Source organism: Enoplosus armatus, chromosome 17 (assembly GCF_043641665.1).
Source record: "Enoplosus armatus isolate fEnoArm2 chromosome 17, fEnoArm2.hap1, whole genome shotgun sequence".
In the NCBI taxonomy this organism is placed as follows: domain Eukaryota; kingdom Metazoa; phylum Chordata; class Actinopteri; order Centrarchiformes; family Enoplosidae; genus Enoplosus; species Enoplosus armatus.
Genome location: NC_092196.1, coordinates 7,498,415 through 7,525,191, shown reverse-complemented (window position 1 = coordinate 7,525,191; position 26,777 = coordinate 7,498,415). Strand labels below are relative to the sequence as shown.

Below are 26,777 nucleotides of genomic sequence, written 5' to 3'. Positions count from 1 at the left end.
GTTCAAAGGTAGAAAGAGGTATAAATAAAATGTTTCAGTAGGGGATATGAAAAACAAGATTTTTGATGAATACCTGGAATATGACATGCTGAAATGTGTTTGTCACAAAAGTAGTGTAAGAAAACAGGTCTTCATCCAGGCTCAGAAAACTCTGCCACAAACCAGCAGGAACATGCTGCCTGTGAGCTGTCAGTGTCGGCTAACAGTCGCGTGCAACAAACACTTTTGCAGTGTTTGCTGAGAGGAGTGAAGTGAAATGACCAAGCGTCTCTCTGCGCTGTGGTCCGGGCGATTCAGAAATTAAAAACACAGCGAGGCCAATTAAAGAACAGATGGACACTGTTCACTGCCACAAAAATAAATAAAAAATCCCTCTTTAGAGGACAGAAAAATGAATAGAATTGCAGTTTAAACCTCAAAAGCACGATAATTCAGCATGACAGATCCTTTGAAAACCTTGACATCTAAGAACTCAGGTCTAAAAGGGTCTTTTTGTGAAAGTATAATTGATTGTTTTGTTTTGTTTACACCGTTTGTCTTACAATCACCACCAACGGGAGGTCATAGTTTTCCTGCCAAGTGAAATCCTCTGTGTTTTTCCGATGAAAAGACACAGTAACAACGTGAGAAATTACAGCAGTAGAGCTGGAGGAGGAGGAGAATAGAGAAGAAGAAGAAGAGAGGATGGATTGATGGAAGGGAGAGAGAGAAAGAGGAGGAGTGATATGGGTGTGCTGACTCACTCTGACCCTTCTCCCTGCTTCACCAGCAGCATCGTGGGTATTAATACATCGGCGTAGGCTGTTCAGCCCCCTTATATAAGCCCTTACACACACATACACACACGCAAGGGGAGGTGCCCAAGGTGAATGGTGTTTTTTGTTCAGATTATTGACTTTCTTCCTCTTGCTTTCTCTTCCTTATCATCTTGCTCTTCTTCTTCTCTTCCTCCTGTTGCATCAGCTTCTTCTTTGAGTCTTTCACCCCACTCATCAGGATGTTTCCTCTTTGCTGAGATCGTAGGAAGAGCAAGAAACAGAAACAGGAGATGTAGTCTGGCTCGCCCAGACCTCTCTCCACGCTGTTTAAACACTGTGCCAGGTCTGCCAGGCCGTGGTCACGCAGGAGAACTGATGGAGATGTTTTTGTAGTCAAAGTCAGTGAACCCAGTGAGACAGTCAGTCAGTCAATACACCAGTCAATGTGGAAATCAAATTGTCATTTATTGTCTCGGTAAGCAAGCAAACAGATTATCATGCCAGTCAGGAAGTAACCAGGCTTTCATATGACACTCACGCGTGCAACACTGCGCAGAGCAAGGCCATTCTTCTCAATGGAGAGTGAGGCTGTGCTCTCCTGTTCTAGCCTCAGCAGCGTGCGCCGTCCTGATTTTCCGACCAGCTCATATTGTGTCATCATTATGTAGAAATCAAATGAGCAGCTGGAAGAGCCTCCCACATCATTTAGATCCCCTGTTTGGGAGCATTATGGCTCCTCAGTAAATTATAGAAATGTCAGAGAAGTGGTTCAGACTCAAATTTTGTGACATTAAACATGTTAACTCATTCATAACCGTATCAGTTGACTGTGTTTAATACTGAAACAAGCCACCAGCTGTTTCTCTTTATGGACTCAACTAATATTCGCAGAACAGTAGCGGATGGAAACTCGGATTTACTTGCATTTTCTTTTGCCAATTTTCGAGAAATTCGGTTCAAGTTCAAACAGTCTCTGGCAACAATGAATGTTGTTTATTGCTGTGAGCGAGCAGTTGTTTGCAGCTTGTTTGTGACTAGTAGAGAACACAGGATTTAATCTGAGCATTGTACATCCAATCACAGTGTTGACACCTAAGTGTGGTCAGATCTGATACATCCAATCACAGGTTGCATTGAGCCGATAAGTGTAACCCTGGTAACCCTTAGGTAATTCAAATAGTCAGATAGTCGATCAGTCAGTGTTTTCTTATTTAAGTAGTTACAGCAGTTATTCAACCAGGGAACACTGTGTGTCTGTTTATGATATACTATAGGCGACGTTCTACTACAGATTAATACATATGACGAGCTTCGTCTCTCCGTGTGTCGTAGCATTGAACCTGGCCACTGAATCTGAAAGTATCTGAATCTGGGACATCACTGTACAGCGTGTCACTGTGTCTCACACACACACACACACACATTGGCAGCTCATTAGAGGAAAAGGCTATGTACAACATCAGTGTTCTGCCAACATTTCATAAACAGAATATACTGGAAGAAGGAGGAGAGGAGAAAAAAGATGATAGAAAAGAATAGATAGAAGGAGATGAGTGGGGGGAAAGGGAGAACAGGAAATGAAAGGGAGGGGGGTGAAAAGACGAACATAAAGAGTCCACTGCATTAGCTATCAAAGAAATCATCGTTCCCTGAATGTAAAATCCTGAAGGCTCAGTCTGCATTAGATTTAGTGTTTGGTAAACCAGTGACATTTTGTACGCTGCTTGCAATTTAATACTTTTGAAAAGTCAATCCAAAAACATCAGTAAATGTTGACTAATAGGGTGAAAGGATGCTTAAAGAAAACATGGTTTCACTGTTTCAGTTCAATAGTAAACAAGATTTACTCTCATCTTACTGACTGTAATGTAAGAGGTAGATGTTGTCTGTCTGAGCGTCCCTCTTCACACGGTGTTGATATACTGAAAGCTTGATCGTTACATAATGATGTCATGTGACTGTTGGAGAGGGATCGGGGCAACATGGGACACTTCAAAGAGCTATAGCTGAAAAACATGTTTCAAGTGATACTCACTGTGTGTGTGTGTGTGTGTGTGTGTGTGTCCACGTGCAAGTACATATAACTGCTGTACTGCCAGGTGATTACTTAAAGAGAGTGAAATTGATTGTCTAAATCATTGATTATTGATACAGGGGCTTTAGTTTCTTATTCAAGTGACATCATATGATGAAACTGTATCATTTAAATCCCAACACTGCAGGTGATGTTTTGGCTTGAGCAGTTAAATTAATGCGTAGGGATTAGATAGAAGAACTGAACATCCTTAAAAGCAATTAGTGAATGAAATCACTAGGGCTGCAACTAACAGTTAATCTGCTGATTATTTTCTTGATGAATCACTTGTTTGAGAAAATAGTGAAAATTGCTCATTATGATTTCCCAAAGCCTGAGGTGGTGCCTCCAAATTCCTTGTTTTATCGGACATTCACAGTTGAAAACCAAAAATATTCAGTTTATCATATATTACAAACAAACGCAGCAAATCCTCACAATTGAGAGGCTAGAACAAGGCATGTTTTCTTGAAAAATGATAAATTACTAATCAATTATCACAATCGTTCATCGTTTCAGCTCTTTCCTATAGTAATGTTGCAGTTTCACAGTTATTGTAGGGACCTGAAGCGCACAGGAGAGAATCCCGCGGACCCCTGAGGTGACCGTGCATGCAGTGACTTGCTCTCTCCCGTGAGAAAGGCTTGTGAAAATCATCGCTTTTGGGACAACATGAGAACATGCCAACACTTGCATAGCAATAACAGAAGTCACAAAATTACAGAGAACGAGGTGGTAGTGGGGCCGTTTCAGTGACTTACCAGTGAGGCCTGTAACTTGTAAGGCTGATTATTGAAAAACTCTTTATTAAACTAAATTAAACTCTATTGTACAGCAGCATAATTGATCCTCCTCAGTCGAACTATAATTTGACAGTGAAAAAAGTAGCTCCCAGTTGGCTGAGGAAGGATTCCTGGGGTGCTAAGCCTGTAGCCTGTATTGTAACTTAATGCTCAGCCAGTGTTACAGGTGGACTCTACAGGTACACTACATGGCTGCAGTAACCTAAGCCCAGGTCACAGCCACAGTGATGCACCACACTGATGAGAGAGGGAGAGATAGAGACAAGAAAAGAGAAAGAAACAGGTGGACAGAGAAAGGAATGACAAAGAGAACGATGTGGAGAAATTGTAACTGCGCCGGTGCTAGTATCAAACTGTTTGTGTGTGCGTTTTCCATGGATATTTAATGTATACGATAAATAATGAAGGCAAGAAGGCAGGGTGCCAGCTACACCAGAGTCAGACTGAGACCAGCACATGGAGGGCACCAAGAGGGCAGAGGGGAGCAGAGGAGGAGGAGGAGGAGGAGGAGGAGGGGGAGGAGGTCTGTGAGGGAGCATCTATAGTAACTGGAAGGACACCAGTTGGATTTATGCAACAGAGTTTGGGAGTTGCAGTTGTTGAGTGCTAACAAAATGATTGGTGCTTTTATCTTGGTTTCACTAGCGAGGACTGCACCATCAACTGGGGTGCAAAAATAATTGTTTATTGAAAATGAAATGTATTAGTGACGGAGTGGGATGGGAGTGGAAGAGCGGGATGATGGTTGCGGTGTGTGGAGAGCTCCAGGAAGGATCTACCACGGCTTCTGGGCTCAGCAGACCCCCAGGGAACCTTATGAGATATAATATAGCAGAGAGATGGTGGGGCACAGAAAACGAGAACAAACAGACATGCAGGGCAGAGAGGGCGTTTACAGACATGCAGAGGAGAGTTTGAGGTCCCGCTTCTGAATTTTAGCTAAACGATCTCCTTTTAAATGATGTGGTGCTCAAACTTTTCCAGGGTACAGTAGTAGATTGAAGTTTACAAAGCTTCCTTTAGGGATTGTCGGCTGGAACAGAGAAATGTTAACATTTCCTCCCTTTACAATATCAAATGATTAAATAAAAAAGAAAATGACGATAGCATCTCCACTAACACAAGCAACATTTGGGAAAAAATGCACCATTCAGCATACTTCTGCTTTTGTAACTCTACATTTACTGATATATACTGATAATACTAAGTAAGATATTGAATGCAAGATTTTCACTTATAATGGAGGCTGATTAAATTGTGTTATTGAAGTAAAGGATCTGAATACTGATGTAGCTGTGTTGTACAACCACAGCAAATACAAGAAAAGATTTAAAAGCATCCTGTATCTGGGCTAACCACTAGCTCTTGTGTCTGTGCATTATGTCATAATTTCGCTAACATCATGTACAACATCATGATGGGAAGTATAAGCATCTCCTTCTCTTCACTGGAGAAATTCAAGCTCAAAAATTAGTTAGAAAATGGCCAATACAACTCCTTTTTCTGCACACACAGAAAACAAATCTGCGCCAATCAAACATCTGCCTCAGGTGCTCCAGCAGTATAGCTTTCTCTCTTTAAATATATTTTCCCTCTGCCCTCGGTAAGCTTGACGAGTTGGTCTGGCTTTGTGAGATTAGATTATGCCACCTGTCTTTTTGAATTTCCTCCATAGTAAATAAGCATGTAGTGTCAACTGAGTGGATGTGTAAATGGATGAGTGAGGTAACTACTGGGGTGGATGAAAAGCTGGCAGTTTGGTTAAAGGCAGAAATGGAGGGCACACTTCATTTCTGGCACGGTATATTTTTGTAAAGCGGTATAGTTTTGGCCCAAGGGTCATGGCGTTGGATTGTGTACAGTTCTATTTTGGTGACAGGTCTGTGTGTGTGTGTGTGTGTTTTGGTTAGGGATTTGGCAGTTGCAATACTCCAAAAGAGCAGTTGCCTTGAAGCAATATGTGCACATAGCTCTCATCATTTCTATCTCTACCTCCATCCCTCCACCCTCACTCTGTATTTTCAATCTGATATCATTGGAATGAGTGGGTGGTCTGTGTGTGTGTGTGTGTGTGTGTGTGTGTGTGTGTGTGTGTGTGTGTGTGTGTGTGATATCATCGCAGTAAGTGGGTGGTGTGACCAAAGAGAGGATATTGTGTGGGAGTCAAGTACCATTAAGGTGTACATGATGTGTGTGTGTGTGTGTGAGAGAGAGAGTCTTTGTATTAATTATAACCCCTCTGATCAGTGCAACTTTGATAATAGAACAGGATAGAATTAAATGGAGTATGATAGAATCGCTGGTTTCCAGACATGTAGAGGAGAAAATATAGAGGAGTGGAAATATCATGTTAACATTTTTTGCATGTGGTAAAATATAATGGGTTCATTACTCTGATCTAGCAGTCACTGATATAGTGCAGAGAAAAAAACCTGCTGTTGCCAAATCTTTTCATGCTAATGTGACCTTACTTCCCTTACCATGAGTTAAGTTATGCAAATACTTAAAAGTATCTAGTAGTAAGTAGTTTTAAAGAGGCAGCCTAGATATATGCTGCAGAGATTTGACAAATATCTCCACAACTGCAGACCCTCTCTGTACTGGACCCTCATTGGCCTGGTGAAGGTGTGGATTACCACATCACATTTTTGAGCGTGATACATACTGAGTCTACACTATAAGCATCATATTAAATACAAATGCCAGGGATCCATTTAAAGAACTGAGACAGTCGTGGGGAGAAGAATTCAGACCTTTTACTTGAATAAAAGCAGCAATACGACAATGTAGAAAATACTATTTTACTATTTAGTCAAGTAAAAGTACATAACAGCAAAATGTAGTATTAAAAGTAAATTGAGTGGTCATTTTCAGCAGAGTGGCCCTATATTATTATATATTATATTATATAATGTTACCGATGGATAACTGTGTGATTTGTTGTGTTGTAGCTGATGGTGAGGCTGCTTTTAACTACTTTGTATACTTTTGGGCAGTTTAATCTATAACTAGTAATCATAGCTGGAGTAAAAAGTTTAATGTTTCCCTCTGAAATGTGGCGTATAAAGTTCAAATCCCTAAAATTACTTTAAAATGATGTGAGTGAAGAAAGTTTGTTGGCAGTGGTGAATGACGGTAAAGAACAGTGGAGTGACCTGTGTGCCTGAATTGTTTAGATATCACAATTATTTAAAAGAGCATATTATATTTTACAGAACATGTCAGAAGGTCTGTTGGCACTTTGACATTTCCAGTTGAAAATTAACATTGTGTCAGTATTTTTATAGTATGTGTAATGTTGTCAGTCAGTTTTAATGGATTGAAATATTGACTTGTGTGGGTGTTTTCTTTTACATTTCCTATCAGTAGCTCTATGTACAGCTATCACTCTTCCCCAGGGCTGCAACTTATGGTTATTTTCATTATTTATTAATCTGGCAATTGTTTGGGCTATAAAATGTAAGAAATTTGTTAAAATTGCCTCTTGCAATTTCCAAAATGATGTCTTCAGATAGCTTGTTTTGTCTCACCAGCAGTCCAAAAGCCAAAGATGTTCAGTTTAATATCACATTAGAGAATATTTGGAGAAATTACTAGTAATTGATTTTTCAATGTAGCTCTACTGTCCTTTAACAGCGTTACAATATACACATGATTCAAATATGCTTCATTTTAGTTGTTCAGTGCATTAACACCACTCCTCTGTATCTCTCAGTCAGACAAACACACTATATAAATATACTCTAGGGCACAATCATAAGGAGTGTGTGTGTGTGTGTGTGTGTGTGTGTGATTGTGAGATATTTTTAGCCTTCCTGTTCGTCTTGCCTGTCAGTGGAGCTGACATTGATCAGGGTGGAGATGACAGGATCGCTCTGCGTCGAAGCGTTCACATGTTTCTGCGCTGCTGATTGTTACCAACCTGAAAAGTGGAGCCATGTTACGCTTTTCATCTCATTGAGATTCTGATCTTACAGGCTTTCTTTGATCTCTCATGTGTGTTTATGTGTATACTTGTTATTTTCAACAGATCTGTGCCAAGGGAGAAAAAAACCAACAACCTTGAATTTGTTGTAAATGCACATTTCTCAGTTCTGTTGACACCAAACTTTGTAAACACAGGAAATTCTGTTAATAAGAAGTCATTTTGGTACGTATTTTAACATAAATATGAGGTTATATTTGACATTACATTCCAGACATTTAGAAGGGGGCTGTTATCCAGAGTGGCTGACAATGAGTCAACGGTGCGGGAGTGACAATAAGAGTGTGGGTGTTAAGACAGAGGCACAGCATCCCTCTGTACATTCACCACCACTAAAGCTTTTCGTAGGTTAAGTGAGTGCTGCTTCTAACAGCTCGGAGACGGCAAAATAACTCTGCTTTCATCAAGCCTGCTGCTCAAAATCATATCTAATTTAGCTTGAACTTTACTCATACAATCACTGCAATTTAAAATTGTACTTTAACAATACTTTTGTACTTTAGCTATAGGGTTAGCACCAGACCAGTGTATTTTGGTAAGTCCTACCTTGGACGTGATCTTTTAAAAAATAATGAATAAACGCCTGTAATACTGTGAATACTACTGGGCAAATGTAAGAAAAGAATTAGAGATTTTCTTTTATATTATATTTTGTGCACAGAGTGCATCAAGATTTTTACCAAGGCTGTTGTTGGTACATTTTCTCATCCTTTTTATCTCCCTCTCTCTCCACAGTGTGTTGTTTCGTGGTTCACAAACGTTGCCATGAGTTCGTCACTTTCTCCTGTCCAGGTGCTGATAAAGGACCTGCATCAGATGTGAGTACAGATAATAATAATAATTCATCGTTTAAAATCGTAATAATAATGCCTGTGTATGAGAGGGAGAATGGGTATGAGTAGTGAAAGACGCGAGAGAGACGGAGACTGCACAGACATCTCCAGCTCCTGTCGACACCAGTGTTACGGTTGAGCTGCCTCCATCTTTTTCTGTCTTCTCATTCTCCTTTTCCTTTCTTGACAGTTGTACTGTACCATCACACACAGGGGGATTTCTTTTTACTTTTGATAGACTCAACACTGTAGATACTATAGACCTGTAACACCTGAAGCTGCCCAATGCATCCAACACTGGCCATTGAGCAGTTCCTCTGGCATGATGGGAAATTAAGTCCTATGTTGACTTCAGATGTTAGATTCACTTCAGCTGTAAAAGGGAGCAACAATATTTTGATGGGGAACAAGAGGAAACAGGTTAAAGAAGGATTTTACACTTCGATCATGAATTGAGTTTCTTAAACACTGCATGTAGTGTTTTGTTTCACTGCATCATTGTCAAACTAATTAAAATAGATTTGCACGGTGCAATTACTATAAACAAATGAGACTGGCTGAGATGGTAAGTGATGATATTTGGTTCCCTGGTCAAAAGTTTTCTCTTGCTTTACTAAGGAGACGGTTTCAGTTTTCACCGTGCATGTAGTGAGTATAGTTTGAGTTTGTTTTGTAAAGCATTGCTTTTCAAAGGCATGCCGTTATCGAAAAGAAGAAAAAAGAACATCTATAGAAAAGCACTAAGAATAGCAGAGAGACAAAAACATAACACAGATTCAATCAAATATACAAACAAATTCTGTCAAAGCAGCTGTAATCAATATATTTATGTTACCAATAGATCACATGACTACTTGTGTATGAAAGGAGTCGCCGTAGTGACAAACTCACGGACAGTTATCACCCAACTCTGCAGTTCCTCTCAGCTCTATGGAGCATTTGAACTCTGATGTTCCCCTTGTCTCTTCTGAAGTATCTTGAAAGTTAGAAAGAAATGGTTAACAACATCATATACTTATTTACTCCAGCGCTTCGTATAAGTCATATCACAGTTCACATCAGTTGACGTCAAATCAGTATTCCCTATGCACTATTTCATACACATACACAGTATTGTTGGGGGTTAAAAGTCGTGCATGTCCTTATGTTATTAATTCTCTTTGAACATTGTCTTCACTTTCTCATCTGCTGTAACAACAGGAAGTGCCTTTTAAGTGGTACTTTTATCTTAATCTCATCCACTCTCTCAAGTAGCTGAGGAGTGGTGTCTTTTCTACGATTTATCTTCTTAAAATGCAAACCTATTCTCTAATCTATCCTATCAAGAGGACAAATTAGTTGCCTTCTTTCTCTTAAGAGCCCTCTCAGGATGCCAACTTGGTTCTCTCACAAACCCAGGGGTCTTTAAGTTCCTCAGCCATGTCCTTACCTCCCTCTGGAGTGCCCTTTCAGTCTGACAAGTACACTTAGTGAGCCGCCCCCAGAGGAAACGCTGGTGTTCGCTGTTCGGCTTCCTGTGGTGTGTTCTGTATGACTGATGAAGTCTCTGCAGCCTTTCCTCTCCTCTTATTTATATGTCTATCTGTCTAACAACTACCTCACTTCTTTTTTGTCCTCTTTCACCCGACTGCTTCTGCCGCTCTTATTAGTACCATTTGAGAAGTGCATGGAGTGCCACGAATAGCTCTTTCTTCTTGTATAGCTTCTTTTTTAGTCAGGGCCATAAATGGCCAAGGTTTGGTACCCAAATACATGCTGAAGCTTCTCTGAAACCATCTTCTATGTTGTTCTTCCTCCGATATCTGCAGGAATGTGTGGAGAAGTCCTTAAAAATAACAACTTAAAGAATATACTTTTTTCCTGCTCTCTCCACCACCCCAACCTCCTCCTTATGTCATATTTGTCTTATCCTTATGTAGTGTTGTTGATTTAAGATTCACTTCATGTACGTGTTTATTACAGTTTTTGTATTATCGGTTTTGGTTAAATTTCTCAACACTGAGTTCACTTTTTCAGAGCTCCTCTCACTGTCAGCACAACAGCAGTCAATTTGGACAAAACTGTGGATCACTTTTCATTACTTTGACACAAAATGGATTCATTGACCACATATTTGAAAATTCATGGACTGTTTTCTCACTCAAACTCAACCACTTACTCGCTTGCTCAAAACAGCCCATTTTGCTCATGATTACATACTATTTTAAACCAAATCTAACCCTATCACTATTTGATTTGGCTTGACCAGTACCTCTGAAACAGCAAGCACACTGTTCAGCGCCTTTGTGTGTCACCGTTGCCAACTGTCGATCCGTGGAATAGCATGAAACCAACGGCAGGATGTGAAAGACACCACACCTGTGCTAGTGTGCAAGCATGTGCATCCCTGCGCTTGTGATACAAATACAAATTTACTCAAAGATGAAAGGTCACTGTGACCTCAAAATGACCTTGACCAACACGTTTTGGGCCACAACATTTGACACAGCTGTTTAATGGCAGACACCAATGAAGTGATGTTTACCCAAAAGGACAATGGTCAACTTCACTGTGACATCATAATGTCCTGAAAAAACTTTTTTGAGTCTGGCCAGACATGGATGTAAACTGCAACTTGACTAGTTGGTGGAGGCATACAACCGCGGGGTAGTAATTCTAGTTTTTATTTGGGCTTAAAGGAAAATTGTGGTATTTTTCAATGTGGCCTATTTCCCCACATGGTTATATTGTCCTTGACCCACTATGATCTGACATTAGCTGAGAGAGTTTTAGGCAAGTTGTAGTAGATGGATGTAGATCCCTATGCAGTTAGACTTCATGACCACTATGTGGAAGGCTGGCGCAGCTCCTTAGCAGGAGCCATAGAGTCACAATGGCCAAATTTATGGGAAATACGCCCGTTGAAAAATGTCCCTTTAAATCATTCCTTTACCTTTTCCTTGACTTTCTGAACCCAGCAGATAACCTGTTTCTTCATTAGTCACTTCAAATGTCACTCTACATCTTTATATATCTTCTTCTATCTATTCCCCCTGAATGCCTCCCTTTTTTCTCTCTCTATTTTTCTATATTTGGCAAAGATTTAACTCTCCTATTCCTGAATCTTTCTCTCTCTCTGTCCACCATCCCTCCCTCCATATCTAACTCTATTCTGTACATCCTCTATTTAAATGCCACTCCACCCAGGGGGCTCCTGCTCTTAATTACGAGGCCTCAGCACCACCATCATGTCATTTTCTTAATGAGTTCATGGTCTTATGACCTCGGTTGCTGCACAGTGGGAATGTATTGTATTTCTGCTCCAAACTAGCTGCACATTTCAATATAGGATACAGGAAGACAGGTAGCCTGCTCTGAGATAATGGAAGGAGGAAGAGGAGGAGGCTCACGATGCACAGATTTCTAATACTGGGTTTTTCCGCTGGTCAAGTAATTCCTTGAATATAATGACATTTTGTAATACATAGCTATTCAGGACAGATTTGATCAATTCTCTAGAGAAGTCTGAAGAATATCACATATTTGCCTCATTGCAAGATTACCACACCAGGAAGAAATTATATAATTTGATCATAGAAGTGCTCAGACTTTGTCATGGAACATTATGGGTCAAGATTATTTAATAATGACGTCAGATTTGCACAGCTTGACACAATGTTTTCACCCACGTACACCTGCACAGAAATACCTTTTTTAAACTTGAAACACTGAGAACAATCTGGCAGTTATCATCAGTTATAGTTCAGTCATTTTCAGCTCGATCATGCAACATATTTAGGCGTCCTTGACAGTGTTAGCTGTCAAATAGTTAATTACAGTAATGAATGGTTAAGCCGAGTCATACTTTCAGATTCAGCTTTGCGATGCTGCCAAAGGAAAATAAAGCTGTGTTTTTCTCCCCCTGTGATGTCCTTTTTCTCAAGAAATGGAAATGGAAATCTTGCTTGGTTTACATTTTTCTGTATTTCTAAGAGAAGACAACCCTTAATATCCAAATGATCACTGAGGCAGATTCTTGTTTTGTGGAACATTTTCAGTACGCTGAAGTGTCACCATTTAACGTCCAAATTCAGGAGTAATGCTCTGCTCATGTAGGAGCCAAATATTTACAAAATCAAAATTAAGTAGTGTGAGTGTAGAGCTGAATTGTAATGAAAATTAATTAATTAATTAATTGAAAAATAACAAGATTTTGATAAAAACCTTTTGAGGCAAATATACCAAATATTCCCAGGTTTCAGCTTCTCAAATGTGAAAATGTGTTGCTTTTACTCATCTTGTAAGATAGTAAATTGAATATTTTTTGGTTTTGGACTATATGTCTGAAAAATCAAGGGGTTCTGGGAACTTGTGATTGGAAATTTTGACCTTTTGTAGGCCAAATAATTGATTAATTGAGACAATAATAGGCAGATGAGTCAATAATTACAATAAACATTAGTTGGTCTGCAACGTGTCAGTGCTATAATATGATTCATCCACAGCAGAATAAAATGATTCCTCAGGCATCGATCAGTCCTGAGCATTTCTCTGAGTCCTTGAAGCAGATAATGTTGAGCGAGTTTTTTGTGGGTCACGTACATGAGGGAACAGCAAAGCAGATAGATGCAGCTATAGAGGAAGACACAATCGGCAGAAAGCAGATTTATTCCGTACAATCAGTTATACTGTCTCACTGTCTGCAGCAATCAGCCCACCACTCCCATTTTACCTCGTCTACCTTCCTCTCTCTTCCTCTCACTGTCAGCTATGTATGTTTAAAAGAAGAAGTCAATTATAGATCTGGGTTAATAGAATGGGTTCCCTTTGGGAGAGGTCGAGGGATGAGATCCTCTAATGAAACCTACATTTCATGCCCACAGCCCACTAATGGTATAGAACTCAGTGTGTGTGTGTGTGTGTGTGTGTGTGAGATACTAAGATATATACACGAGGATAGCACTGCTCCAAACTAGCTAAACAATAAAACGTAGAAGACAGTACGACAGTTAGCTTTGGTCGATCATTAAGGATTTTGAAAGATATTTTCCAGACAAAATGTCAAGTCAAGGTGGAAGACAGGATCAGAGGAGAAACCTCTCTTCCAGAAGGGACAGACGTACAATAGGTGTCGTGTTTACAGAATAGAACAAAATCACAATATGATAAAGGGATGACGATATTATAGATAGATTGCAAACATATATGAAGAATCTTGATCCAGGAGGACGTCAACGTAATGTCAATTTGATCAGTTCTTTTAAAGATTTAAAAAGAGATGTTACGAACTGGAACTGAATGATTGTAGATTGATACCGCTTTCACTGGAGCCAGAAGCTGGTTAGCTTAGCTTAGCATAAAGACTGGAAACAGGGAAACAGCTAGCCCAGCACATAACTTCCACATAACATCATGAAAAGGAACATTGTCTTTTTTGCACTTCAGTTTTTGTACAGAGTATCAAAGGAGAAACAGCATATCTTTTGGTGAGCTTTAGACGTGCTGCCAGGTGGATTTTGTTACCTTTGCACTGAGGCAGGCTAGCTGACTAGCTGATTGTCTCGCTTTCACAGGGAAATGTCACAACACACACCTGATAAGATTTACTTCCTCCCCTTGTACACACACACACACACACACACACACACACACACACTCACAGCATACATTTTGTATATTTCTGCACACACACACAAACACTGAATGACAATCCGTATGGAGAAATAATGCCTGGACACAAAACAACGCATGTTCTAATGTGCAGACATTGATTTTCTTTGTGTTCAGTTTATTGCACACAACTGAAGCAGGGTGGTAATGACTTCTCCCCCCACAGAGTCGACTCAGCATGCGAGAGGCAGGCTACTCCCTGGACACTCCATCGCAGGGCTAACACCCGTAAACAGGTTCACATACACAGCTATGGGAAATTTATAGTGTGCCGTTCACCTGCAGGTCTTTGTACCATGAGAGGACATGGGAGCACCCACACAGAACAAACTGAAAGAGGCCTGTCAGGTTTCAGGTTCAAACCCAGTGACAGCGTGAACCACTGATCCACTCTTAGAGCCAAGTTTCAAATGTTCACCTTCCAAATGACGCATTGGCAAAAATGTTTTACACCATATTTCACAAGTTTTTTGTTTTTGGAAAACATTCTGAATGCACTTTCATTTCAAAGCTCATCTCAGTTTACATTTCATGCAAGGATGTGACACCCCAGGTCCCTTTCACACATGCTAATGGGATTTTAGAGTGTAGAGCGTTTTCTTTCTTTATTAGTATTTTGGAGCACAAATATGAATATCTGTGCCACTAATTAAGACATGCGGGAGAACATTTTGCATTTATTATCTTTTTAAAGAGTGTGTGTGTGTGTGTGTGTGTGTGTGTAATGCAGGGTTTTGAGCTCTAAAATGTTATCTGTAAAATTGTTAAACTTCCTCCTCAAATTGCAGAACAGATCAAGTGATTATTTTAAGCAACTGACTCTTGCGAAATCAAAGCATTGGTTGGTGTTAAAATGACATAAGTCAACATTGACAGTTGTGGATTATTGAGGTATTTCCTCATGTTAACTTTGTGGAAGTCTAAAAATCTTGTTTGCTGCAACAAAGTTTGGGTTTCAGTTGCATAGCAATCTTAAGGATTCTTTCGTCAAAGGAGGACTAGTAATGTCTTAAAACCTATTTTTAGACACACTTTGTATAATTGGCGATCCTACACAAAACTATTTGCACGTTAAAACAACAAAAAATGTGATTTCTCATGGAACATAATTCTGAGATCCGATGATATATGTAACAGTATGTGTGACCAGATGGTCACAAACCTCAAGGTAACCTTTGAGAGAGGAGGAGGGCTGACAAAGTGATGGAGAGATTGTGATTAGCATATGGAGGGAGGGAAGGAGGAGAGGAATTACATTCAGGGTGTGAAGACGAAACCACCACCCTCAGCCCTCTCCTCACTCCCTCTGTTTTTATCACTCATTCATTCTTCGTTGCTCTTGTGGTGCCATTAGGCGTCTTTTTCCAAGACGGATTGCTTTGCGTGTCTTCCCCAATCAACACAAAATCCTTTAAATAGTCTCTCACACAGGAGGAAGAGTTACAAGCCCGAGGGGGATAAACACAAAGGCATCGCATTTGTTTTATTGATCAGGACAGAGAAGGCAGCTACTGCAGCCTCTGCAATACTACATTTTACTTTGATTCATTAACAGACCGCACGCTCACTTTTCTACAAAAAGAACAGAGTGGATGGAAACACCAAAATATATTTTGTTGGCTCAGTTTAAGTATTTTGGTGTCCACAAAGGAAATACATGGGCTTTTTAACAAAGCATTAGCTTTACACTGTGCAACATGAGGCGCTAGTTTCATTCTTTTGTATTCATTATTTAGTCTGCTGAAGTGCTTTTGAGCAAAGTTAGCAAGTATCATCACACAGTATGACGTGAACTGAATGGACACTGGAACACTCAAATCATTAGTTTCAAAAAGTGAAGTCATCAGTTATGAATTGATTAATCGTTTGGTCTATGAAATGTCAGTGGAAAGAAAAGCTCATCACGACAGGGTGATGTCTAAGTAGCTTGTTTTGTCTGAGGAGCAGTCCAAAATACAAAGATAGTCAGTTTACTATCACATCACAAGACAGAAACATACAAATCTTCACAATTGAGATGTTGTAACCAGGAAATAGTTGGTTTACACGATAAATAGATTATCAAAATAGTTGCAGATTAATATTCTGACTAATCAATTCATTGTTTCAATTCTGAAGACATTAAAGAGTTCACGTACCCATTTTTTAAAATGTTTTAAGGATTTACAGCAGTCTTGTAAATCTGGTTATTGTAGGGAAGAAAGACAAATACAATTCGTGTTTGACATTAGACATAAAAAAAAGTTGATTCGTTTTTCTGCTGAAGTTCAAAAGTTAAGAAAATGCATTCAGACTTGTGCTGTGTGGATGCCTAACTTGATTTCTTGGCAGTGCATTCAGAGGAAATTACCAGCATGCACTGCTCCCTCCAATGCTGCACATTCTGCTTTATCTTTTTTTGGATTTTTGTTTTTTCCTGATTTGTCTATAATCCCTTCATCAGGGTAGAAAAGAGAAGTGGAGAGATTGAATTTATAATAAAATGAGAAATGACAAATAAATGTCATAAGGATTAAAGTGAAAAATAAGAAGAACAGATGCAAATTAACATCTAATAGAAGTCTATCATGCGCACATTTTTAATGTTAAATCATTTGCTTAACTTCATTTAGAACACAACCCACAAATAGCCGCTGGTTATTTGAGACACAACAGTCTTATGATAAGATAACTCTGTACAGTACCTGATACAGAAAGTCAGTAAGCACTAACTCGAGAGGAGTGAGTGGACTGAACACAAAATCAATGAGGAAAAAATTGTTAAAAATAATCATTACGTCAGTGACTGCGAGCCAGGACTCTGTGTTGTCTGCTGTGAACCTGCCTGTCACACAGCATCATGAATGACATGACAGGATGTGTGTGTGTGTGTGTGTGTGTGTGTGTGTGTTTGACTGATGTTGTTGGCAAAGAAAATAATGGACAGCAACGTGTTAAACCAAAACAAAAGAAAAGCAGAGCGTGAGAGAAAGCACAATGACAAGAAAACAGTCAAAACAGAGTGTGTGTTAGCACTGACTAATGGGTAGTCACTGCTTTGGCATCGTGTGCTGATGTTATGAGCGGGCTTTCAGTTTAGACACCTAGTAACACAACATATGCCATGCAATACACTCATTTGCCCAGGGGCACCACACCGTGCCATCTGCTTTCAACTAGTGGGGTCTTACTGAGTAAAATCAAGCGAAACAAGAGGCTGAAACTGTTGGAAAAGTTGGCAACATGCAGGCAGGGAAAAGATAATGTCAAGTAGTCAAACTGTTGTGTGAAATAATAAAAAAAACTACATTGTAAGTAAATAGTCTGTTTATGTTCCACCTTTCAGACTTCACATCACATTGTGTTTCCCCTCGAAAGAAGCAACTCTGGAGTTCACAGTCGTGCTGCTCTGCTGTTAAATCACACAGAGGAGTCACAGTTAATCATGTGCCACTGGCCTCATCTATATCTTTATTGATCATGCTGTGTGAAAGAACTGATTCATAGTCAATACTTTGGATAGTTAAAGTTGTATCTGTCTTCATCTGTGTAGCATTGTGCTAGCGTCATGGTTCTATGGATGGCAATGTGGGTCTGTCAGTCCAACGCTTAATTTATCCATAACTATTGGATGGATCGCCTTGAAAGTTTGTACAGACATTCATGATTTACAGAGGATGAATCCTGCTGACTTTGGTGATCCCCTGCCTTCACCTCTAGCGCCACCATGAGGTTGGCTTTTGTAGTATTTAGTGAAAGTCTCAACCACTATTAAATGGATTGCCTTAACATTTGTAGACATTCATGTCGGGATGAATTATAATAACTCTGGAAGATTCTTGTGCCATTGTTTCTAAAAATGTGAATGATTTCTTTAGGTTTTAGTGTTTGCTAGTTTGACTTTAGCTAATCCACAACACCTTCTCACTTTGTTACAACTACACTTTTCTAGGAAACCTATTAGACATTTCTCTTAACTGTAGTAAAAATGGTCGAGAGAAGTTTTCACCAGTTTTGATAAAGGCACGAGAAAGACATTTTTCAAATTCTGAATTGTCAGATACTGGATACCTTTATCTCTTCATGCCGCTAAAACTCATGGAATAAAAACTCATGTTCACAGTGAGGCCAGGGGTCACAAGGGTGTCGCAAGTAAACAAACTTAAACCCACAAGCCAAAAATGTTGGGAACCCCACTCCTTAACGCAGGTCTGATTCACAGGCTTTTCAATTAGTAACACTTGTATAGTACAGTAAAATTGATCGACAGATGTATTGCCATCACACCATTTTTATATTTATTATATATTTATATTTATTTTTCTTCAAATTGACTGACCAGCCATCAACACAAGATCTCGTTATGATTAATAAAGGAGGAGGAGGCTGGAAATGTCATGTCTCTATTCACTCTTTTCTTTCTTCCTTTTTTCCAACTTTTTTTTTGTTTTCTGATGAATCCTTGTATTTTCAAGGTGGATGTATTTCATCATTAGTGTTTGTAAAGAAGCTGGCACCCTCTCTCATCGGCCCTTGTATCACTCCCTGCCTGCTGTTGCTCATCACTGGAGCCTCAGCAGCACAATGTTCCCTTGTTTTTCAGAGGAACAAAAACTTGTCCTTGAGAAAGACGAGAACCAGCAGAGAAACAAACACACACACGGATGAACACACACATACACAGCGCCAAGAAACCCACACACCGACATACAGGCAATCACAGGCAGCCGCACCATTCAGACTTAACAAGCGTACACACACACTTCTGAAGACACCTTGGGGAAGCTGGGTATAATTCAGGCAGTGGCAGTCTAAATTAAACATTATTTTCCAGGACAGGTGTGGAGGAGAGGAAGAAATCAATCAGCTCATTTTTTTTTCTGGCTCATGAGGTGGAAAGACATGAACACTCACAGACAAGCAAATAAAACTCTCTACACGCACCAAAGACTTGTGGTTGGTTTATAACAAAAACTGTTTGCTTTGGCAGTAAGCACTTATGTATTTGATGCCATCGAAGCAACTTAGACTTGAGGAGATCATTTGGAAACCCATGTTAAATACTGTAGCTGCATGTTTGGTAACTTTGATGGATCCCCTTGGCAGAAATACTTCAACTCCTACATTGAAGCATCCCCGCTTCACCGCGCAGCCTGGATCCCTCTCAAGTGGTGGATTGGATGTTCTCACCGTCCGTGGGTTCATGTTGCTGCGTTTGTGTGTGTGAGTGTTTGTGAATAAGCAGTCCCTCGGTGACCATCAGTTAATGTGTGTGTGTGTGTCAACCACTGAAACCACAGGCCATTGTTGTAGGTGTCACTCTCTCACACACACACACGGACACACACATCAGACAGAAATAGTCTGTGTTTCTGCCCTAGTTATGCCTTAGTTACAAATGCTCATAAAACAGGAATTGGTACCTGATTTTCTTTTTCTCAATCCAAAATGAAAACAATGAATTCATCAAATGATAAGTTGCTTTGTTTTTAGTCCGTCTGTTCAATGTTATTGAGGAACATTTACAGTCAGCAGAAAAAGAGGCCTGAACTTGTGACCTTGAACCTTAAAAAACAATCAACGTGTGTGTGTGTGTGTGTGTGTGTGTCTGTGTGTCTGTGTGTCTGTGTCTGTGTGTTAGATTGATGTGACCTCTTGCTTACCTACTGTATCTCTGTTCCTGACTAAATTCAATGGGGCTTTAACATCATGGAAGGCTGACTCCATACAGAGCTCTGCTTCACTATTGCACACACACACACACACACGCACACATACACACACACACACACGCACACGCACACACACACACAGTACATGTAGCTGCCTTTGTTGTCTTTCTAAATTATTTGAACAAAGAAATTCTGATGAAACTTATCTTGATCAGATTACAAAGCAAATGCCCATGTAAATAAATGCGACATTGTCAGTATACAGAATGTGCACAGAGGTGGAAGGTGGAGAATAAAAGAGAAAGGGGTGGAGTTATGTATAGTGGTAAAAGATAGGTATGAATAAAACCTAAAAGCAATAGTTATGTCTGTCAGACATTCAGTCATTTAATTCATAGGACGATGCACATATGGCAACCAGACAGCATGTGTGCAACACTACACTTTCATTTTACTTTTGCATGATATTTACAGCCTTTGGTACAGCATGTCAACAAATGTTTGACTGCTTTATTCTGAACAACGCTTCCTTCAGTCTAATGCTATGAGAAGAAGACAGGACATGTGAGTGAATATACATTTTAATGATTCATTCTTCCTTCCTTCCAGGACCCGAGGGCAAAGCATAAGTTTAAGATCCACACCTACTCCAGCCCGACCTTCTGCGACCACTGTGGCTCTCTGCTCTACGGCCTCCTACACCAGGGCATGAGATGTGACCGTATGTACTCGACACAACATATGGCTTTGAGACAGTCAATATTGATACTTATATACCCTTATATCAGTTGCAGCACATATATTAGCATAAATACATACTACGGTACTTACATCTTCTGTCAATACTGGCACATGTCTAACTAACAGTTAGCCTTAGCCTTAAAGTAGTGTAGTGTAAATAACTGTATCATCCAAACATTGTTGGTGTATATCCTTACAAAACTTTTTATACCTTATGTTGACACCAGCATTTTGTTATTTTTATTATACATTATATTCAAATACTTTTCCAAAGTAATATAATATAGTCCACCTATGCTGGCACACATGAGAATACACTCTGAAACAACATTACAAATACATCTGTGTGTGTGTTTTCCAGACTGCATGATGAACATCCACAAGCGCTGTGTGGCCAATGTGCCGAGCCTGTGTGGGACAGACCACACTGAGAGGAGAGGTCGCCTCCAGATCACTGCTGAGGTCAAGACTAATGTACTCACTGTTACCAGTATGTATCTCTCTCACACACACACACACACACACACACACACACACACACACACACACACACACACACACACACACACACACACACTGTATATTCATGTCATCTGTCTCCCTCTACTGGTAGACCTACAGACCTGACGAATGGATGCAACAGAAGTTAAATATGAGATCAGATTCAGGAAGTATTAGTTTATTCTGTGTCCATTACTATTGCAAGTGAATGTATTTTGTCAATACATAAATCAATACAATCTACTTATAATAAGCTGTGTCATAGTAAGTTAACACAAATACTGAATATGCTGTTTTGAAGCTGACTGAAGTGTTGATATTTTATCATTCTTGATTCATTTAGTAAGAAGACCTAGATAATCCTGCTGAAGTAATATAAGATAGACACAGACTGACACAGTATATTACTGGCCTTCCCTGTCTATTATTTTGCTCCAGTTTGTCAACCATCTGACTGTAGAAATGAAACAAATATGAAGTCTGATGTGTTTTCCTGTAAATTAGATTATTTCCATGGTTTGTCAAGACTGAATGAGGTGTTACTTCACTATGTGTCCAACCAGCAAGAAAAAAACAGATCCATTTACACAGCGTGTCACACACATTCACCCACTGAAGCATTTTGTATTTTGCTGTTGGGGGGATGACTGAGAAGAGGCATCACTGAGATAAACAAACAGCCATCAGTCTCATTGTCACCACCACGCCAGTCACCGTATGACTGGTCTCACTTACAGTGTTACCACTGGGCAGGCGTTTGTTACGAAACGGGATTGGAGCGCGGGGTTTGTCCTGTTTTCGGCAAACATGTTCCTCATAAAGGGATTCATTTTTACCTATTGGGACTTAATAGTTTTGGTACTTGTTGCCACTTTCAAGCTATAAAATGTGGTACAGTAAGTGGTAGCTAGATATTCTTACACTGATATCTCTCAGTCTACTTAATTTGCTTGTACTTCAGGGACTGATTTCCAGCAATCCCATGATCACATTTTGCAGAGGATAATGTTCCACATTTCCCAGAATGCCTTTCGACGACCCCCTGAGCGGCACTTGTTGACCTTTTGCTCTTAGCCAAAGGGTGGTGGGCATCTGTGGGTTATAAATGTAAATTGAGAGCGATGTTGATGATACAGATGCTGTTGACCTTCTGCATTTCATGGCTCTCTTTAACATTAGTACCCAGAGCCAGGGAGACATTTTCTGGTTAAAACCAGTAGAAAAATTACATTTGAGTCCTTAAATTAGAGTGTTTTTAACCATCACGTTTAGTTAGGTTAGGTTAAAAAACAGACCACGTCAGCCTGTGCATCGTCTTATGGCAAAATTATTACTAACTCTTCTACTAGTGACATTCCTCTATACTGACTTAATTTCTTGCCTGAACAGGTCTCATGGGATAGGATAAATGTAGGCTCACCTCTTTCCTGGAGAGAGTTTCCTGACCTGCCTCATGTGTTATTTAACTAATGTTAAACGGAAAATGGTAGACAACAGTTTACTTGTCTTTGCCTTGTCTTACCTGCAGGTGGAAGCAGAGGTTTACATTAACTTTGTGGCTGTCAACTCAATTTCAGCTGTGTCTCAAACTGCAAACATCAGACTTTCTTGATGTAAAATTGACTTCTGGCTGAGACTCTATTCACTCTAATCCCACATCATGTGGAATATAAAATCTAATTTGTGCTCTTTAGCGATTATCTAATGTGCATGTCTGACTACATTTTGTCAAAGCCTACATACATCCGCTTCAGCTGTGCCACAATTCATTCACAATGCAGTTAAATTCCCCAAATAGTAGATGACTTAAAGATAATACATGGATGGAGAACAATTGAATGTGCCATAAATCTTAAGCTTGCAAACTTGTCGGGGCAGTTTCCAATGAGCACATGAAGGCATCATTATACAGTCTGTGTTGAACCTCCAGTTCTCTTAAAAAAAGAGTCAAATTTAGTTGATTTCTTTTTGCCCATGCTACTTAAGGGCTGAAAAGTAATTACTAGTTCTGCTGTGAAAGAAAGAAATGATTGATTCCTCTGGGATTGCACAGCAGCATGTCTAATCAATACAAAAGATCTGTTCATCAGTCTCCTCTAAATACCACTAAAATAGTTATGAGAACTTTTTGAATATCCTGAAAAGAGACAATACATACATCGGATGTGCCCATGTCTGCATGTACCTTCATGGTCTTTCACATCCCTCTTTTTCTGTCTCGCTCTCCGTCTCTCTCTCTCTCCTCCTGGTTCCCACGCTCATAGACTGATCATTAGCTGGGATTTACTGTGGGAGATGATAAGAGCGCAGACTTATCACACAGAGACTGCTAGGACAGCAGTAAAGGCTCAACCTCACAAGTGCTACATGATTAAAGAGAATAGAATAAAATAGAGCTTAATGGTAGAAACTGTCAAGGAAAACTGACAGCTAATGTTCTTGTTTTATATTAGTTTCATCTGTCAGTCAGATGCGTTAACATCATTGTCAGCCAGCAAGGATTGTGTTTTAGCTTAAATTTGAAGTAGCAATATCTGTGCAGAAAATACATTAATGTTGTGTTACTGTTTTGTTCTCAGACAGCTGTGATGAAATCTTCCTCTCTTAGCTGCTGTGGTAATAGTTTACAGGCTATAATAAGAGGCAGTAAGAGGTGTAGTACTCATTTGTGTCCACAGGGGTCAGTGTGGAGCCACGAGTAGATCACTACCTCATTGCAGTGAGGAGGAGAAAAAAACCACCACCACAGAGAATGAATTGTAGAACCACTAGGACTTATTCTACAGCTTAATGTAGCAGGAGCTGCTGGAAATGGCTGCTACACTGAGAACTGCATCCGTGCTGTGGACTAGTTGTGGATTTAATCAAAGCAATTGACATGGGTGTAAAGTGACACTTTATTGATCACTTTTAAGTCGCCTCCCTCCCCCCTCAGTGGGAGATCAGAGCTCAGGGTCAGTGGCAGAACAGTGCCCATGGAGATGGAGGATCAGCATCTAACTCAAGGACACTCCAGCAGGGAAAATGCAGTGGGACGTGGGATTGGGGCCTTGAAAGATGCCCCCTTCCTTTGGTGTTGCACACGCTGCCTAATGGTTGGAGTATAAAAGAGCTACTTTGTACGATGTGTCGTCCGACCACGTCAGTAGGCAAAAGTGTTTATAGCTGTTCTGAAAGCCAGTCGTCATAGAGAGGGAGAAATGTGATAATTGTTTAAATATGGGGATAACTGCGCACATGTTCGGAGAGTCTCCCCTGGAAGGCATGCAGGGTGTTGCAGTCAGTTGAAATATTTGTGTCTTCTTTCTTCCTCACCTCCACACAGCGATTGGCCAGCTGTCATGTTGGATTTTTGCTTTCGGAAAGTATTGGATGCGGCCCCCTTCAAGTCAAACATGGGAAAGGCGTGGGGGGACGGGCTGTTCAACCATCCGACAAGCCGTTCTGTTGGAGTATACTTATAGAATAATGGTGACTCTGGCTGTCTGTACGTTGGCTCAAAATCTGTTTAAGTTTAGAACATATCAAGTTTCCCCCAAAAAACTTAAAAATAGAAGAAGTAGAAGAAACAGTTTCATTGATTTTATTAAAGTATGCTCAACCAATTAGTCATGATAAAGCCTTTGGTGGTAAAAGGGTTTGATTTTTGACTTGTCATCGCTCAAATTGAATAATCCAACAATTCAAGATTCAGCTAGAAGCCTGTGACTACTACACCATCATGTGCGGCATGGTAGCACCAGGCTAGCCAAGCAGGATTTAGTTGTGGCTTAGTGGCTTCACACTGCTTCTTCAGCCTGCAGAGATTATTGAGACTCTTGTTTCCCCAAAATGTCCATAATGTGGCAGGAAAATCCCCCACAGTAGAATCACCTAAAGACCACTGAATATGAATTAAAATTGGCCATGGGTCATGTTGTTTAAATGAGCACCTGTAATTTCTTAGTGCCTTAGATAAGTTGATCTATTTCAGACTTTTGTAATATTTTATTCTGCTTGGTTAGTCTTGTTGGCTGCTGAACATGAAACAAAAACACTCCCAGTCCCTGAGGCAACAGCCCTGATGGACTGTGCAGCTAAATTAACCTCTCTGGTGTTGGCACCCGCTGACAACACATGTAGGAATATAGTAGCTAATCGACATCTGTGTATTTAGACCCATTTCACTCATTTTGGGGTTGTTTCCTGTAGTGCAGATGTATGGAGATCAAGAGATCTTTATCAGGCCTCTTGGTGCCGATTTTGGGTGGCACTAGCCAAACTGAACCTATAAATGTTCTCAGCATGACTGTCAACACTGTTTCCCCATCCACAAGATGAAATGGGAAAAACATCTCTATTTTCGCAGCACATATAGAGGCAAGTAGCAGTTGGACAGAACATAAGAAACCTACTAAGACTCCGATGAGGCTGCTTCACATGGGAAAAGGTGCACTGCCGACACCCACGCTGCTGTGCACATACAGTATTCTGCTGTAACTGCACTCTTATCTCTACTCGCCCTCCCTGTAGACTCAAATACACGCGTTATCTCTCTCTCTCTCACACACACACACGCACACACATCTATACACAGACACATGCATGCTCATTGCAATTAGCACACACAAGGATGTCACACATGCATACACAGTCACATGCACATTACACACCTGTGCATGCACAAGCAGATCCATTCACTCACTCACACTCAAACACAAAAACACACACACACACCCTCCTCTATTTACCCTAAGTGTCCTATGAGACTATTTGGCATGCTACCCTCTTTATGGCTCCCTTCAACCAGCATTTGATGGTCACTTTAACAGGCATCATCTAATATTTATTGACCTGCTCCGCTGAGGGTTTAATGCTGGCCGTTGGGTCTGTGTTGTGGTTAACCTCTCGAAGCTTAGCTTAGCGTAGCATAGTGCTTTAACAGCATGAAAACCTAATTTCTCTGACTTCTCGAGGTTTTTCTCACGCTGCGAGCTCTCTGGGAAGCTCTCCCTTTCAGTCATGGTGTAAAAGGAAGCTGCATGTCCCCCGCGGCTCTGAGAGCTTTGCGTCTCAATTGTTAATTGTAAAAAAAACAAAAACATTTAGACTTTTATTGTAAAAGTGTGCTTCAGTTTTTTCAGCAGCTGTTTGACGTTATGTTTCAGCATCATGTTAGGCCGGGGGACAGCCTGACAAGTCTCACTTTCATGTGAACAAGAAGAACCTGCTTCAGTATTATGACACTTACTGTAAATGGGATATTTGTAATTTGTCTTCTAATCATGGCATCCATTCCCGCATCATGTTGCTGTACACAGCATGTTGTCTCCTCCCTCCTCCTCATTTCAAGCAGCCCGTCTTTGTCATCTGTGAAGCAAAGTCCACATGCACTCTCATCTAATATTCAAATCTGACTGTTTCTTCATTTGTTCTTTGCCCGTCAGACTACCAGAGAAGATACATCAGTAGTAGTGCAGTAAAGTGCAGCATAACTTGCCATCAGCCACCATAATTACCTTTTATTTTGCTCACCTCACCCCACACCATGTCTGTGTACTACAGAGTCTGTTTGGATCGGATAGTAGACATGTTGAGGCCCTGTTACTACCCAAATAGGTCCTGGGTCAGGTCTCAGTCAGGACCAAGTATTCAATGAATCCAATGAATGAGTAACATGTCAGTCCACGTGGCTTCCTGGTTTGGTTGTAAGATAGTAGCGTGAACCCTAAAGCAGCTAAACCAAAGCGCTAAACCTTTTTTGTCTTAGTGTTACTGACCCAGTAAACTCAGATACCAATAG

General features: G+C 40.2%; 1 protein-coding gene across 2 annotated transcripts in view; it reads left to right on the top strand.

Annotated features, from left to right (window-relative positions):
• LOC139300638 (protein kinase C beta type) overlaps positions 1–26,777 on the top strand; it is a 74,558-nt gene that overhangs the window by 17,231 nt on the left and 30,550 nt on the right. For both annotated transcript variants that reach the window (XM_070923794.1, XM_070923795.1), the window contains exons 3-5: positions 8,356–8,438; positions 20,363–20,474; positions 20,856–20,984. In XM_070923794.1, coding sequence (XP_070779895.1) covers positions 8,356–8,438; positions 20,363–20,474; positions 20,856–20,984 — 324 coding nt within the window. The remainder of the gene's footprint in view (positions 1–8,355; positions 8,439–20,362; positions 20,475–20,855; positions 20,985–26,777) is intronic.